Here is a 15,906-nt window from a genome sequence, read left to right as displayed (position 1 = left end):
GTCGTGGCGGTGTTTCTGTCGCGGTGGCCGAGAGGCGGCCCCCGCCCGTTGTACCCCCTTCAAATAAAGCCTTCTCGTAGCTGTTCCCGGCCTCTCTCGGGGGGGCGGGAGAGGCGGTTCCGCGCTCCGGGGCCCGCCCCGCCCCGGCCCGGCCCGGCCCGGCCCCGTTCCGCCCACCGCCCCGCCGGGGCGGAGCGCTCGGCCGGCCCCGTCCCACCGCCGAGCCGAGCCGAGCCGGGGCGGGATGTGCGGGCGCACGGCCTGCTCCTTGGGCGCCGACAACCTCCGCCGGGCCTGCGCCTATCGCGACAGGAGGGGCCAGCGGCGGCAGCCCGAGTGGATCCAGGCGGAGAGGTACCGGCCCTCGTACAACAAGGGCCCGCAGTCCCGCGGCCCGGTGCTGCTCTCCCGCCGGCACCTCCAGCAGGTACCTCCCGCCCCTCGCGTTGCGAACCGGAACAAGGGTGCGGGGCCGCATCGCGGCTCCGGCCGCGGCCCTGCGCGCCGGGTGCGCGGCTGCTGCGCGTCCCGCGGCGCGACCGCCAGCTTGGCCGAGCGGTGGGAGCGGGGCTGCGCCTCCCGCGTGGGGCCGTCCCAGCCCGAGCTGGGGTGGCTTCCTTGGCTCCCCTTTGCGCGGGGTACGTGGCAGGTGTTGAATTTTCCAGTTGCAAAGGCGTCTCTTCATGCTGGCATTGCGTGTTCCGAGGGAGGGTGGGGAATCGGTACCTTGCTTCCAGCACAGTGTTATACTTTCTGCAAAAACTCCTATACAAGTGCTTAACTGTGGTAGGATTTTTTTTTTCCCCCCAAATGTCTGTAATTGCTCTGCTGGTTTTACTCTGCTTTCCTGAGGCCGGTTTTTTTTGGTGTTTTTTTTTTCATTTCGTAATGCTGCTGAGTCTGTCCAGGTCACATTGGTAGGGGAGAGCAGAGAGAGACAAAAAAAAAAAATCTCTACTTCAGGGTTGTAGAATAACTGTACACCTGTGGTGACCGTTACGCCAGTTAATTTAAGCCTCACCAGACCTTCCTCAGACAACCTGAGCAGTCCGCAGAACTGTCTGTGCGTCTCGTCTGGTTTCCGCGTGAGAGGGTGCCCACCGAACTGCCACTCTTTCGTGCTCAGCGGGGTGGAGCTGGGCACGCTGGATTGAAACACCCCAACCTGGGCTCCCTCTGCTCTTCTTCCCCAGCCGCTGGGGCAGCGAAAGGGGCTGCTGCCCTTCGCAGCCATTACCGGCATGGGGGATGGGGTGGGACACCACGGTGGGCCCACTTTGGAGTGCCGTGGGTGATGCTGTTGGGCATCCTTCATTCCCTCCTTTCCTGCCGTGGGGTCCCACACCCCCCGAGAGCAGCCGATAAGCTGATGGCGCAGAGGAGTAGGGAGCTGGGAGTGTGATACAGGTCGTGAGCAGACGCCTGCTCGGTCGTCCATCTCTGCTCAAGTTATTGGGACACAGGCGCTGTATAAGCCTTTTTGTCCCCCTCTTTGCCATTCAGGATCTGTGGGAGACTCAGGAAGACTTCACAAAACTGGGCACGTACACGTCCCTATATATACGCACTTACAGTAGGTATATATGCGTATACCTACTGCAGTTCTTTGGAAGCAAACGGCCCGCAGGGCCCCGCTGGCCCCAGCTGTGTGCTGCCCGGGGCTGGCAGCTGCGGGCAGAAAGCGAGAGCGAGCTGGGGGAGAAGTGAAAGCCACAAGCCCTTTCCATTGTCCGAAGGCAGATGATATGCAAAGCGCAAGGAGTGAAAGTGAACCATGTCAGCAGAAATCACATTATTAAAATGAAGGTGAGGCTTACACCCTTTGGGACACGGGCTGTGAAGAGGGAAGTTTTGAGGACCTTGACACCAGCCCAATGCGACCGTTTACTCTAGAGCTGGGGAGCTCACGTGTCTGGGCACTTCCCATTGAAGAAAAAACACGTTCATTCCTGCAGAGAGTCGGCGGGCAAGCCTCACTGAGACACTTAGTCATGACTGACTTATTCCTGCAAAACATTCTTGTGTTTTCTGCTGAAGATTAATTCTTACAGGAAAGCTGTTAGAATATGAGAAGGGTTATAATTAGTGGCTATTTCTGTACAGCTTGTGAGTGGCATCCCTGCAAAAGAGCTGGGGCAGATTTGGTGCTGGAGGGGCTGTGACCCCCAGCTCGGCTCTCGGCAGAGACGCTGGCCTGTTCCCCGCTTGCAAGGGGAGAAGCCGCTTCCACAGGGCTCCACAAAGCCCCTCTTTCCAGCTGTGAGGATGCTTGTGGTCCCTGCGACGTGGCTCTGACCTGAGGTGTTGCTCTGTCTCGTTTGAAAGGATGCCGACTCCTCCGAGCGCGTTCTCATGGACATGCGCTGGGGCCTGGTTCCCTCCTGGTTCAAAAAGGACGACCCCTCCAAAATGCCATTTAATACCTCCAACTGCCGCAGCGACACCATGCTGAAGAAGTCCTCCTACAAGGTGAGTTGCTGCTGTCTTTGTGTCCAGCTTGAAGAGGTCTTGTAGCCGGCAAAACCAGAGGTGAAGCATCTCCCCAGCGAGTACTTGCCCCTGTTTGCCTGCTGCACAGGGGAGGATCCCTGTAGGTGAGTCCCTGCACTGCAGAGCTGGCAGATTTCATTGAAAGAGAAGAACTGAAAAGGTTTTTGCTGGTGAAGCTCATCTTTCATCATGGTGCTGGGTGGTGGTGTTTGTGCACCCTGCAGGGCAGCTTAGGGGAGCCCCGGGAGGGAGCGAGTGGGCTGGGTGGTCCCAGCAGCCCCGTCCTCCTTTGCGGGCTGCCCGAGGCTGCTGTGCACAGCTCGCTCACGTTTTCTCTCCCGCAGGGTGCTCTCCTCAAGGGCAAGCGCTGCGTGGTCCTGGCGGATGGCTTCTACGAGTGGCAGCAGCACAGTGGGGGGAAGCAGCCCTATTTCATTTACTTCCCCCAGACCAAGGACGCCATGGTATGGGGTCCCTCACCGTGTCTCAACACTCGCGCCCAGCTCTGAGCTCCCTCCAGCTGCCCTGGGAAAAGCCCCCTTCCCGCCAGCTGTGCCCATCTCTGGGGGTCTCTGTTTCCCAACGGGGCTCCTTTCTGTGGTGGGCTTGGCACTCTGGCATCCCTCTGGGGCCGGCGGTCCCCGCTGCTGCGGTCCCCTGGCTGTAAACAGTGCTGCAGCCTCCCTGCCGTCACGCTCGCTGCTCCCCGCGTGCCAGATATTTGCATGGGTGAGCGATGTGTCTCACGGGGGACTGGGCTGGGAGTTTCGCTACCTCTTTCCTTCGGCTGAGCTGGTGGTTTTGTTCAAAAGGGAGGAGGGTGCTGGCTTGCCTCTGGGAAGATGAGGGTCCTAGTACCTCTCCTGGAGTTACCTCAAATTAGTAGAAGAGCTCCTGGAAAGCCCTCAAATTAGTTCAGTTCATGATTTAGAACTGAGTCATTGACCCACACTTGCCGTGGCACTGCAAGTCTGCGATGCTTCGGCTGCTTCTCGGCGCTGACCGGGATGATGGGGCCTCTCTCCTGCAGGTTGATGGGATGGAGGAAGATGAGGAATGGAGAGGATGGAGGTTGCTCACCATGGCTGGGATTTTCGACTGCTGGGAGCCGCCGGCAGGAGGAGAAATGCTGTACACTTACACCATCATCACTGTGGATGCCTCCAAGGACGTGAGCTTCATCCATCACAGGCAAGTGGGAGCAGGGAGGGCTGCAGGGTGGTGGGGGAGTGAGGGAGGAAAGCTGCGCCTTTAAACGCCAGTCTGGCAGCACGTGGGCAGGGAGCCCTGCCTCCTCCTCACGCCCCCAGAGACAAACTCTACAACATTACCGGCTCGTTTCAGGTTACCAACTCACGCCCTTTGCATAAATCATCTTTGTGCCCTGGCGGGTGGCAGTCAGAGTTGGATCGCTCTCCGTAGTTGGATTGCTCTGCGCCTCGCCAGGGCCTGGCAGTCAACCCCTCTGCCTCTTCCAGCAAAGCAGCTACCTGGGCAAAGCAAATGCGCGCTCTGCCTCATGGAAGAGCATCCTGCAGCTTTGATTTTCCCTGTTTCCCCCTGAGCAGCCGGATCCTTACTAGCTTACAAGCCTGGCTTTTGCCACCCTGCTCTGCGTATTGGCGCTGGGCTTTGCCTCTGATGGTCTTGTCCTCTAGGATGCCAGCCATCCTGGACGGGGACGAGGCCATCAGGAAATGGCTGGACTTCGCTGAAGTGCCAACCCAAGAAGCGGTTAAACTCATCCAGCCCACAGAGAACATCGTTTTCCACCCGGTGTCTACTTTTGTCAACAGCGTCCGCAACAACACGCCCGAGTGTCTCGTACCCATCGAGCTGGGAGCCAAGAAGGTGAGCGCTGGCGGGGGCTTGGCAAGGGGAGAGCTTGGCCACGGTGACGCCCCTGAGTGGGGACGGTGCTGGCAGGCTGCAGGAAGGGCAGCAGCAGCAGGTAGCGTCTGCGGGGCATGCCTGTGCTTGATGCTGGAGTGCAGAGCCCCGAACAGATTCCCTTGCCTCCACTTCCAGAAATAAACTGTCACCCCGTGCCAGGATTTCTCTGCCAAATGAGGCCAATTCCGTGTGAAACGGAGCTTGGAACAAGCCTGTTCCCAGCAGCCCGAGGAACCTCCTGCAGATGTGTCTGACTGCAGGCGGGGATGTGGCTTCAGCCTCCGCGTCCCACTCCAGACCAGCTCTCGGAGTCGGCTGCCTGCCCTGCTCTCGTCGTGCTTCTGACTTCTCTCCCACTCTCTCTTGTCTCTCCAGGAGGTCAAAGCCACCCCAAGCAGCAAAGTGATGCTGGGCTGGTTAAAAAACTCCCAGGAGGACTCTCCCCAGAAGAAAGAAAATGGTTTGCCCAGGTGGACAAGTCAGTTCATCCACAGCCCTTCACCCAAGAAAACCAGCGCAGATATCCTGCAGCAGTGGCTGGGGAAGGAGGGAGAGCCAGCTGTGAAGAAGCGCAAGGCTTAGGCCCCAGCTGGGATGGCTGGCCATCCTTTCCCCTCCTGATTTTCCTGAGCAGAATGAGGAATGTTTTTCGGAAGGCTTTGCAGCCTGGTGAGATTCTCCAGGCCTCTCAGGTTCTGATCCGATGTCCTAGGTTGTTGTTTCTGTTCTTCACGTTTTGTTAAAAGGTTGGTGTTCGTCTTTAAAGGTTTTGGCTTGTCTTGTTGCTGACGGGACTGGATATACCCTGCTGGCCTCCCTCCCTGCCACTCTGCTTGTGCCAAGTGAAGATAAAGCCCTGAGAAGCATCTCAGCCTGCTGGGGAGGAGCAGCTTCTGCTTTCTGTGTTCACAGTTCATGTCTCCTGTTTTCTTTTCCCTTCCTTTTTTTTTCTGGTATTGAACTGATACCTCTTTTCCATTTAATTCCATATTGATTCTGTGCAAATTCCTTTTGAATACTCTCACCCTCAAAAGATGGCTGCAGTACAGAGGAACATGCAATAAATACTAGGAGGAAGCCCTAGGCTCAGGAAGGTCTGCCAGAGTCATCCCACTCTACACCAGCACTGCCACGTGCATTTGTGGCTCCTAACCAGGGCGATGCTTAAGGGGTACCTGGGAGGAGCTGGACTGGGCTTGTGTTTTCCTGCGGGCAGCGGGGTGGGACAGTGTGGCTTGGTCACGTTGTTTGTACAGTTATTTTGTTAATGGGATTTGAAGACTTAGAGAGGATTTTCTTGATCTGCGGAGGGATGCACTCTGCCTTGTTCATAAAGGTCATTCATTAAAGCCCAGATAACCAAAGTGTCATTACAGAGCAGCATAGGGCAGTTGTTTCTGAGGTCAAGGATTTTGTAAACAGAGCCAGATGTTACAAACCAAAAGCCTTACATGATGGGACCCTTGCTGGAAAGCAGTACTTCATTTATATTGGAAAAAATAAAATGGGATTAACTGGTTGACTGCACGGTGCCCTTGTCTGTGTGCGTGTCTGTGTCCCCCTTGCCCACGGCAGCCCCGTTGCTCCTGTTTCTGTATCTCCTCTCCATCTGCTGAGGGGGAGACCAGGGAACCGGCTGAGCTCTCAGGGAACTGGCTGGGCCATGGTGCTGGAGCATTTCCATTTGCCAGTGGAAAATATTCCCTGGGGGTTTATTTTGGGGCTCTGTTCTCAGGGAGCTGCAGGGGCAGCTATAGCTGGGGCTCGTCCCTGGGGAGGGACAGTGGAGCCTGGGCAGGAGCTGCAGGATGGGCACCCGGGGAGCCCCGAGTGCTCTTAGAGCCAAATCCATCTTTGAATCCCTCATGTGCCACAGAGGTGGCTGAGCCCAGAAGGTCTCCTAGTTTATGGGAAGCAGGGGTGGGATTAGGATTTCCAGCCGGCAAGCCTGTTGCTCGCTGGCTCCTCATCGCTCCCACGGTGACTTGAGGCAAGAGAGTCGCTGCATTAGCAGGTCCTGGCAGAACAAATAGGTCTTCAGGTGCTGGGGCTGTCACCTCGGCACCTGTCCTTGCAGGAGCTGCAAAGGAGGTTTCTCTCCCCCCGCCCTGGCTATTGCTCCTTCAGGGCAAGCAGCTCAGCTGCCCCGGCCTGGTCAGTGCTAACTGCAGATCAAGCTTTTCCAAAGGTCATCGGCTCATCTCAAACCCATCTCAGGTCTCTGGTTGCTGTGGAGGGAGTGAAGATGTTGAGCATGAGTGGGAGATGCTCACCTTTCCCTGCTCTATGGAGGGGAAGCAAAGGTGATGCAAAGATGCAGGGTACAGATTCCCTCTAGGCTGTGAGCACCGGCGGCAGCAGCAGCAAAAAACCCCTACGCTGAGGGTTTAACGAGGAGGTGTTACTGCTGAACGACACCACCTTCAGATTGGAGTCTGGCTGCTCGCCCAATGCCCTTTGCAGCAGTTGTGCCTACCTGGCGAGGAGATGACCGCACTCAAGCCGGCACCACCTGGCCCCAAAACCTGGCTTAGGAGCAACTTTCCCCTTGTGGCATGATGCTCCGGCAGGGAGGGCAGCGCTCGCTGTGGCCGGGTCCCCCGCTCCGGGATAGTGTACCCCCGCCACCCGCAGGCCCTGGTATCTTCCCAGGAGAGCCCGAGAAGGCATCTGTGGGTTTGGGCAAGGCAAAAGGAACAGCTGGTGAGGAGCAGCGCTCCGGGGTCACCCGGGGGCCTCCGGCCAGACGCCCTCGCGTAGCCAAGAAGCAGCTGTCGGGGTGTGGAGGGAGAGTCCTGGCTGCTGCCGGGCTTGGCCGGCGGGGGGTCGGGACCCTCCCACCTGGAGCAAGGGGCAGCGCTGGGTCGCTCCCAGCCGGGCGCTGCCCTCGGCGCCGGCCCCGCGGCAGAACCGGGGCGCTGCGAGCCCTATGCAAATCAGGGATCGGCGTGGTCACCAATCAGCGTCGCGCCGGCGGCGGCGACAACCAATGGGAAGCGGCGGGCGGTGGGGCGGGCAGCGATATCCGCGGCGCGGCGGCAGCGGCGCGGGCAGTGCGGCGGCGGGAGGCGCGCAGGGCGGAGCGCCGGCAACAGCTGCGGGTAAGGGCGGCGCGGGCGGGCGGGCTGTCGGTCGGCGGCGGGCGGGGACGGCGCGGTGTAACGGCGTTTGTTTCCCTGCAGGCGCCGGGACCGTCTGTGCGCGGCGCTTCTTGGGAGGCGGCGGCGGCGAGGGGCCGCTGCCTGCCGGCCATGTCGGGCCGGGGGAAGTCCGGCGGCAAAGCGCGGGCCAAGGCCAAGTCGCGCTCGTCGCGGGCCGGGCTGCAGTTTCCCGTGGGCCGGGTGCACCGGCTGCTGCGGAAGGGTAACTACGCGGAGCGGGTGGGCGCCGGGGCGCCGGTGTACCTGGCAGCGGTGCTGGAGTACCTGTCGGCCGAGATCCTGGAGCTGGCGGGCAACGCGGCCCGCGACAACAAGAAGACGCGCATCATCCCGCGGCACCTGCAGCTCGCCATCCGCAACGACGAGGAGCTCAACAAGCTGCTGGGCGGTGTCACCATCGCCCAGGGCGGCGTCCTGCCCAACATCCAGGCCGTGCTGCTGCCCAAGAAGACGCAGAGCTCCAAGAAGTGAGCGCTGCCCGCCCCCCCCCCCCCCCCAGGCCCCTTCCTCACCACTGCCTCGCCTCCCCGCCCAATGAGGCTGGGGGTCCCCTTCCTGCCCTCCAGCCCAGGCTGGGTGGTGAGCCCTGGCAGCACCCTGCCAGCTCTCCACTAGCCCCCTGCTCTGGGCTGTGGCGGGGTGCTGGGGGAGCATGGGTGAGGTTAGACCCTGCTTGTGCCCCTGCCCTGCCCCTTTTTTCTCTGGAAGAAGTGTTTTTTTGGAGGAGGCAGTTGGATCACAGTTGTCAGCAGTGGTGGTGTCCGGAGCCATACGCTTGGGTCATGGTGCAGAGCTGCAGGTAGCTGCTGAGGATTGTTCTGGCTGGTGTGGGGACGGACACGGGCACCCCCGGCTGCCTTTCCCCTCTGCCAGCCCTGGGGCTCTGCAGGGCCCCCCAGCTGGCCCTGCCCACCCCAGCGTGGGGATGGGACTTGCTGCTGCTGCACCCCCCCACCCCACTGATGCTGTCGTGGCCGCACTGCTGCGGGGAGGGCAGGGAAATGGGAAAAGGAGGAAAAGTTTCTCTGTTGGCAAGAAGTGACTGTTAGTCTTAGTTCTGTTCATGGTAAAGCTAGTGGATTTTTGCCTCCTGTAAAGAAGCTCTGGTCCTATTTATTTTAAGGTCTCTTATTTTGGGGTACCTCCCTGCAAAGTCACCTTCCCGCAGCTCCCTGGCTTGGTGGGCAATGGGAAACTCGGTGGTCCCACATGCTGTGGGTCTCACTAGTGGGGTGGAGCAGAAACTGCGGTGACAAATCCCCTCAGAGAGCGTCGCAAGGTCAGGCGCCTGCCAGGAGCGGGAGCTGCCATCTTCTGCCGTGGCTCTCCTCCTCTCCCGGCTGCGGAAACCCTTCGTGTTGCTGAGAGGTGCCCTGTACCCTGGTTGCACTTATGGAAATGACATGCTGTGTGTCTTTTTTTGTTGTTGTTTGTTTGTTTGTTTAACACTATTTCTGGTTCTGAGAAATAAAGTGGCGATGATATCTGTTTTAACTGTAACCCTCTATGGATTAACATTTTGTTTTAAAAACAAGCCTAGAGTTTGTATTAAAACCCACTCTTAGCCATTAAATAAATACAGTACTAGCTGTGTGGATAATGTGCGAGCATGGGAGCAGGCTTGCTGTCTCGTGACACCTGGAATAGCTGATGCAGACACAGCTTTCCTGGCTGCCCAGAGCAGCCCGCTTCTGTGGAGGCTGATAGTCGTGTGCATGTGGCAGTGTCTAGGCAATCGGACCGTAGACCTTCATAACATGTCTTTTTAAGTAAAAAAAAAAAAATTCTAAAAAAACTGAGCAACTTCTGTTGATGTGCTGTAAGTAGCATGTGTTCGACCTAGTGAATCAGCTGTTAATCTTCTGGATGAAGTAACCTTACCCTGGCTCTGAGTTTATTATTACCTAGAGTAGATGAACCTGGATGCTTGTCAACTGGTTTTATGAGGGGTTTTTCACTCTGTTGTGGAATGTGGAAGCAGTGTGCTTTAGTGTTGTGCTAATGGGGGTGCAGGTGTGTCCCATGGCTATGCTGGGGTACCTTGACCTCAGGTGGGTGGGGGGCAGCTGGCCACAGCCCTGCTGTTGTGGCATGGACCCCCAGGATTTCTCTTCCTCCTGTAAAGTGACTGTTGCTGTCAGTGAGGTGGGGATGAGGGGTTTCCTTTCTGCTGCCCAGCATGGTGGTTGCTGTGTCTGTATCCAAGTGTCTTGTTCTCTCCCTCTTGTTTTCTCCAGGACCAGCATTCTGTAAAACCCGAGAGTGCGTTGTACTTCTTAGAAAAATGCAGAACTTGTGATACTGAAAAGAGCGGTGCAAACCCAATATCTGATTAAACTGGTTCCCTGTTGAATGCTGTCGAGTGTGCTGTGTCTTGTCACCTCACCAAACCTACTGAATCTGGCAGCGGTCTGCAGGAGCAGGCTCTCTGGTGGCAGCTTGGAGTCTGGGATTGGTTTTCTCCAAGCAGGGAAGGACAAGTAAAACACCAGGTCTGGCCTAGCAGTGGTCTTGCCTGCCCTTCACTTGGACAAGAAGTCTTTTCCTACCCCGGGAGCGGACAAAACCCTTCTCCAGCTCTTGTCCCTGCTATGGGAATGCCATGTTGTCTGCTGCTCTGTCACCAGCACCAGGAAGACTGACCTGCCCCTGGGCTGGGAGCAGCAGAGGAGCAAGGCTGGATCCAGGACCTTCCCCCAGTGCTGGAGGTGCTTTCCCCACCTGATGGGCTGCCCCATGACTCCTGGGGTGATCTTGCAGGCAGGTAGGCAGAGAGGGGCTTCTGGAGGTTGGATGCAAAAAGCTGATCCTGATGGGGAAGGAGGACGCCTGGAGATACAGCGCTGTTTGTTACTCTGACACCCTCTCCCTTTGTTGGGCATCTCCCAGTTTGCTGTCCTGGTGTCTGGTGTGCAAGGCAGAGTTGCTCCCTGCTTGGGTTTGGGGAAGGAAGGGTTGCGGGAAGCTCAAACTGCTTCCAGTGGGGTCAGGGTTGGGTGCTGGCAAGGTCTGTGCTGGGCTGTGGGAGGCGTAGGCCAGGACTGGAGCTGCTGGGCTGGTCTCTAGGGCAGGATGCTACCTCCTGCCCTACCAAACATGCTGTCCAGAACAAAAGGCAGAGTATTAAGCAGTTGGGGGTATCCTGCGGCAAGGAACAGGGACAGGTTGGGCTGCTACCCTGCACCCCCAGGGCTGAGTAGCTTTGTAGCTGCCCCATGGCTCTGCCCAGGCTGGTGGGGTGATGCCTGCAGCTGTAACTAGGAGCTGGTGGCTGTGTGCTGGTGGCACATGTAGTGCCCTCGACACTGAGCTCCAGCTGGGTTTTGAACTTCCTCTGCCAGCCATGTGATGGATCAGCTGGGAAAGCCGGGCTGTTGTAAGGCAGACCAAAGGAAATCCTGTCTGTCTGGCCCAAGCAATTCAGCAACACTTGGCTTTATCACCTCCTAAACTTCGTAGCTGAACATCATTGTGACCGTGAGAGTGGAAGTCTTGGTCTTTATTAGAAAGCTGGAATGGACTTTGCCACTGTGAAGCCTGCAGCTGTAGGGATGGGTCTCGTGGCTTTTTGGAGCAGTGTTGCTGGTGCTGGCTTTTCTGAATCCTTTGTAGCACCAGAGCAGTTGAGCTCATAAAATGTGAAGGACTTGGCCGAGTAGAGCCTTCACAGAGGTCACATGAGCCTGAAAGGGTCTCTGTTGGCCTTTGCTTTCTTGATGGAGAGGGCAGGGAGGCTGCAGGGCTCTTCCCCTGCCTCCTCTTGGGCATTTGAAGGCGAGACAGGCACAGACCTGTAACTGAAGCTGTCTGCTGCAGGTAGGAGCCTGCTGTGCATCTTGCCACATGCAGCAGCATCTCCACCAGCTGTGTACCACAGCTCTGGGACTGGCTGTGTTTGGATTATGAGACTGGAGTCACTGGTGCTTGGAGAAACCCAAGCCCCAAGGACTTCCAGAGCCTGGCCCTTGTGGTTGGCAGCACCCATGGAAGCTTGCTTGGGGATGCGCTGGCATCGCAGCTCCCAGCAGTCCCAACCTGTGAGGTAAGATGCTGCCAGCCCCTCTGATGGAGAGGTGAGGGCTGCAGCTGTGCACCAGCATGGTGTGTCACTCTGCTGCCTTCCCTCTGCCCTCACCTGCCCCATACCTGCCTGCAGGAATGCCAGTGGCAGTTCACCTGTGAGGTAATGCTCCTTTTCAGTTGAGCAGTTTGCCTTATGGGTCAGTGCTGAGGGCAGAGCCATGCCCTTGCTGAGCCACAGTTGGTCTGTCTACCCCTCGTGGGGAGCAGGGAGACCCCTCCACCTGCAGCCATGTGTGCTCCAGGCAGCTGCTTGGGTTGGAAGCATGACTGCTGCTGATGGAGAGACCTGCCAGAGCTCTGTGATGGCATCCTCTCCAGCCCTCTGAAACCTGCAGTGTCATCTACTGACTGAGGAGACAACTGCAGGTGAGTGCTGGAATGCAGCAGCACTCTCCTGGTACCCAGGGTTGCTGGCAGGTGCTCAAGCTTGGTGTGAGACTTGTGTAGGCAGGGGGATGGTGGCTGCCCTGACCTAAATGTAGACCTGGAGGGAGGCTGTAGCCCCCCAGCAGCAGAACATGGCTGGTCTCTTCCAGGAGCACAGCTGGCTTCTCTTGCTGAGTTCAGCTGATGGGCCTTTCTTTGGGGAGAAAAACTTGCTTCCCTTCTCCATGCTTGTGCTCTGACTGAGGGGCATAGGGATAGAGCGGCTGGGCAGGGACTGTGCTCTGGAGGAAGGGCCCTGCTGTCACCTGGGGTTGTGGCTGTCCCCAGGCACCAGCTGGCTGCTGTCCCTCTGGCCCTTCCTTGCCAGGGCCTTGTGCATTGGGCTGGTCAGTCCTGTGCTCCCCCAGCACTGGGAGCATGTCAATGCTTTGGGTGAAGCCCCTCAGGGCAGCCAGCAGCAGCTCTGGGTGATGGTCCTTCTTGATGTGCTGGAGGCAGCTGAGCAGGGCCCTGGTGTGAGGCTGTTACTAGTAACTTGGGTGAGGGCAGCACAGCCCTACTCTGGGCTTGCCCACTGCCAGCCTGCAAGGTACAGCACGACTATAGCACTGCTGCTCCCTGCCCTGCTGCTGAGAGCAAATGGGTGGGCTGGGTGCCTTCCCTCTCCCTTGCCTGCAGCCCCACTGTAAGTTGGGGTTCCCTGGGAGGTGATGAGGGGGTGGTGTTGGGCTCATCCCTTGCCCTGTGTGCCTGTGGCCAGGCAGGATGAGATGGCCCAGATTTGCAGGCAGGGCTTTATGCAACCTGGCAGGAGCTATAAATAGGCACTGCCAGGGACTGAGGGGTGGCTTGTAGGCGTGCACAGCAGGAACACTGACTCCTGGGGCAGAAGCTCACCACAGCTGCGGCTGGAAAGGAGGGCTGTAGGTGGGGGTGTGCCTTGGGAGCTCCCACCCAACACGGGTGCTCTGGGAGCCTAGCCGTGGGGTAGCTACACAGCCAGCATGCTCCGGGCTGTGCAGGGGTTGCTCCCCTGCCCTGCCCCCATAGCAGGGGAATCCCCCCTCCTCTCCTCCCACCCTCCCCGGGAGGCAAGGAGTGGGTGGGTGCCTGCTCCGGCGCATCAACATCTGGAGGGGCAGCAGGGGCCACTGCAGCACGGCCGAGCGCCCCCATCTCGCCCTGGGCCCTCCCTGCCCCGTGCCTGCAGGGAGCACACAACAGCTCGACATTTTTTAACAATTTATTTGAAACGACGATAAATGAAAAGAAAGAAAAACCCCACCCTCCCCCCGCCCCCCAAAACAAAGAACAAAACCAACCCAAAATCGATTAAAAAAAAAATTAAAGGCCATTGAAGACGCGACCTGAACCGGCGGCCCAAGGGCCCCGCCAGGGGGCGGGCGGCCTCCCGCGAGCGCCGGCCCTTGACGAGCGCCCCGACGCCGCGGCAGCCAATTGGCGCCCCGCGGGCCGTTGCCATGGCGCCGGGGGCCGGGAGCCAATAGGGGGCGCCGTGGCTTTTCGAAATCGCGGCGAGCAGGCACGCTGCGCCCGGCGGGAGGGGCGGGGCGGGGGCGCGCGGCGGGCCCGGGCGGCGGGAGCCGGCCCACGTGGCGCGGGGGACGGCGGGGGCGCTGCCGCCGCAAAATGGCTGCCATGGAAACCGGGCGGGAAAAAACCCTGTGAAGCACCGGGGCGGGCGGGGGGGCGTCGGAACCATCTACACGCGGGGAGGGGCACGGCCGAAAACAAAAGGGCGCGATCGGGGAGAAGCCGCGGGGGGGTGGAGGGGGGACGAGACTAAAAAAATAAGGCGTCGGAGAAGGGGAAGGGGGGCTGGGGCAGCCCCGCTCACCGCGCGCGACGGCGGCTGCGGAGCCGAGTCAGCAACACAAAGACAAAGCGGGTCCCCTGGGGTCCATCCTCAGAGCAGTCTGTGCCGCAGGGCTCACAGTCCGGTGGGCGGCGGGGGCTCCCTGCGCCCCGCTCTCATGCCTTCCTGCTCTTGAGTGCCTTGGGCTTTGCGGACTTCTTCACCTTCTTGCCCCCGGGGGACGCGGCTCCCTTCTTGGTGGCCTTCTTGGCTTTGCCCTTGTCTTTCTTCGCCGCCGCGCCGCCGGCTCCCTTCTTGTGCGATTTCTTCTCGGGCTTCTTGCTCTTGGCCGCCGGCTTCTTCTCCGCCCGCCGGGACGTGGAAGCCGTCGCCTTCTTGTGGGCGCTGCTGCCTGCGCCCCCGTCGCCTCCGCCTTCCAGCTTCTTCCTGTTGAGCTTGAAGGAGCCGTTGGCGCCGGTGCCCTTGACCTGCAGCAGCGTATCGTTCTGCACCAGCGCCTTGATGGAGTACTTCAGGTAGGTCCTGCCGTTCTGCTGGTCGAACCAAGCCACCTTCTTGGCCTCGTTGTAGATTTTAGCCAGCGAGGAGCCATTGCGCTCGCCCAGCTTCCGGATCGTCTCCACCACCAGCTGGCTGTATTTGCCCGGCTGGTTCTTCTTCTTGTTGTTCTTCTTCTTTTTCGACGGCGACAGCGAGGAGCCGCCGCCACCTTTCGTCTTCTTAGCCGCCGCTTTCTTCTCCGGGGCTAGCGGTACCTCCTCCGCCTCGGTCAGGGGCAGATCGGCTTCTTCCAGCTCCACCGACATGATGCCGCGGGGGCGGGCAGGGGCAGCCGCGGCGTGGCGTGGCGCGGCGGAGGCCCTGCGCGGCGCGCTGCTGTCTGACTCCGCTCAGCTCGGCCCCGCGCCGCCGCCGCCGCCGCGCTCTGGCGGGGCGGGCGCCGCCGCCGCCCTTTATATGGGCGCGGGGCGGACCACGTTGAGAACAACAACAGCCTGGTCCGCCGCCAGCTCCAACTTGTGCTTCTTGGGGCCCTTTCCCGGGGCTCCCGAGCCGCCGCCGGGGCCCCCCGCGCCGTCCTGCCCGCCCCGCGCCCCCCGCCACACTGGCCCCCAGCCCCCCGCCGCCCCCTCGCCCCCCGCCGCGCGCCACCCGCCGCCCCCCGCCGCGATTTCGGGGGCGCGCCCGGCGCGGCGGCGGGAGCGAGGAGGGGGGCGCCCGGCGCGGCGGCGGCTGGGGCCCCGCGGCGGCCCCCCCCGCATCGCCGCCGCCGCCGCCCGCCGCCCGGGAGGGGCCGCCGCGGGGGGGGGAAGGCGGCGGGCGGCGGGGGGCGGTGGCGGCGGCGCTGGCCCCGGGTTCTCCGGAGGGAACTAACACAGGCAACGCCCTCCCGCGGCCGCCGGCAGCAGCGCGGAAGCGCCGCGTCGAGACCGGGGGTCCCCGCCCCGACGACGGCCACCGCCCCCCCACCGCCCCCCACCCCCGCGACCGCCCGGACGCGGGCCCCGAGAGGGGAGCCCTGCGTGTCCTGTGTGGCCCCCCCCCGGCGGGCATCGCCCCCAGCGGAGGATGCGGGCAGCGTGGCGGGGGGGGGTGGGTGGGGGGGTGGGGTATCTGTGGAGACCCCGGCGTGGCACGGCGGGGGGGGGTAGGGATCGCTGCCGCCCCTCAGCCGCGCCGCGCGGGGGAGGAGGTGGCTCTGCATGGGCCGGGGGTGGCAGCAGCGGTGCTCTCACATCCCCCCCCAAATACACCACCCCCCCAAGTCCCACAGGGGAAAGAGGTTTCGCGGGGGCGGGGGGCGCGCGGCGCCTCCCTGGCGGAGCCTCGGGGCCAGGCCTGGAGGGGCCTCTCTGCCCCCGCATCTGGGGGTTGGGTCCGTGTGCCCCCGGATGGGCCGGGGGTGCGAGTGCGCAGGGTCGCCCCGCAGCCGGCACACGCGTGCCCGTCGGGGCTCGCGGGCGTGTGCCGGGGCACGGGGCACACGCCCCTACACATGCACACGCACTAACATGCACACGCACACACGTACACACCCCGCACACACTCTCGCAC

At 60.8% G+C, this 15,906-nt stretch overlaps 3 protein-coding genes across 3 annotated transcripts; 2 read left to right on the top strand and 1 right to left on the bottom strand.

Moving 5' to 3' along the window:
* Nucleotides 1–114: 114 nt before the first annotated feature.
* HMCES (5-hydroxymethylcytosine binding, ES cell specific) lies at nt 115–4,965 on the top strand (the record flags this gene model as incomplete). Its single annotated transcript, XM_082004450.1, has 6 exons — nt 115–427; nt 2,326–2,469; nt 2,835–2,954; nt 3,521–3,681; nt 4,149–4,341; nt 4,759–4,965. The coding sequence occupies exons 1-6, from the start codon at nt 245–247 to the stop codon at nt 4,963–4,965; spliced, it is 1,008 nt and encodes a 335-aa protein (XP_081860576.1). The 5' UTR covers nt 115–244.
* Nucleotides 4,966–7,634: 2,669 nt separating this feature from the next.
* On the top strand, nt 7,635–8,015 carry LOC309408533 (histone H2A type 2-B; the record flags this gene model as incomplete). The annotated part of the gene is made up of 1 exon (XM_082004386.1): nt 7,635–8,015. One exon carries the CDS (start codon nt 7,635–7,637, stop codon nt 8,013–8,015), a length of 381 nt encoding a protein of 126 aa, XP_081860512.1.
* A 5,991-nt stretch (nt 8,016–14,006) lies between these two features.
* H1-10 (H1.10 linker histone) lies at nt 14,007–14,657 on the bottom strand (the record flags this gene model as incomplete). Its single annotated transcript, XM_082004741.1, has 1 exon — nt 14,007–14,657. The coding sequence occupies one exon, from the start codon at nt 14,655–14,657 to the stop codon at nt 14,007–14,009; it is 651 nt and encodes a 216-aa protein (XP_081860867.1).
* Between the last annotated feature and the right edge of the window lie 1,249 nt (nt 14,658–15,906).

The sequence above is a fragment of the Phaethon aethereus genome (genome assembly GCF_964289735.1).
Source record: "Phaethon aethereus genome assembly, chromosome: 11".
NCBI lineage: Eukaryota > Metazoa > Chordata > Aves > Phaethontiformes > Phaethontidae > Phaethon > Phaethon aethereus.
Note: the sequence above shows the minus strand (reverse complement) of the source record. Positions and strands in the feature narration are given on the sequence as shown.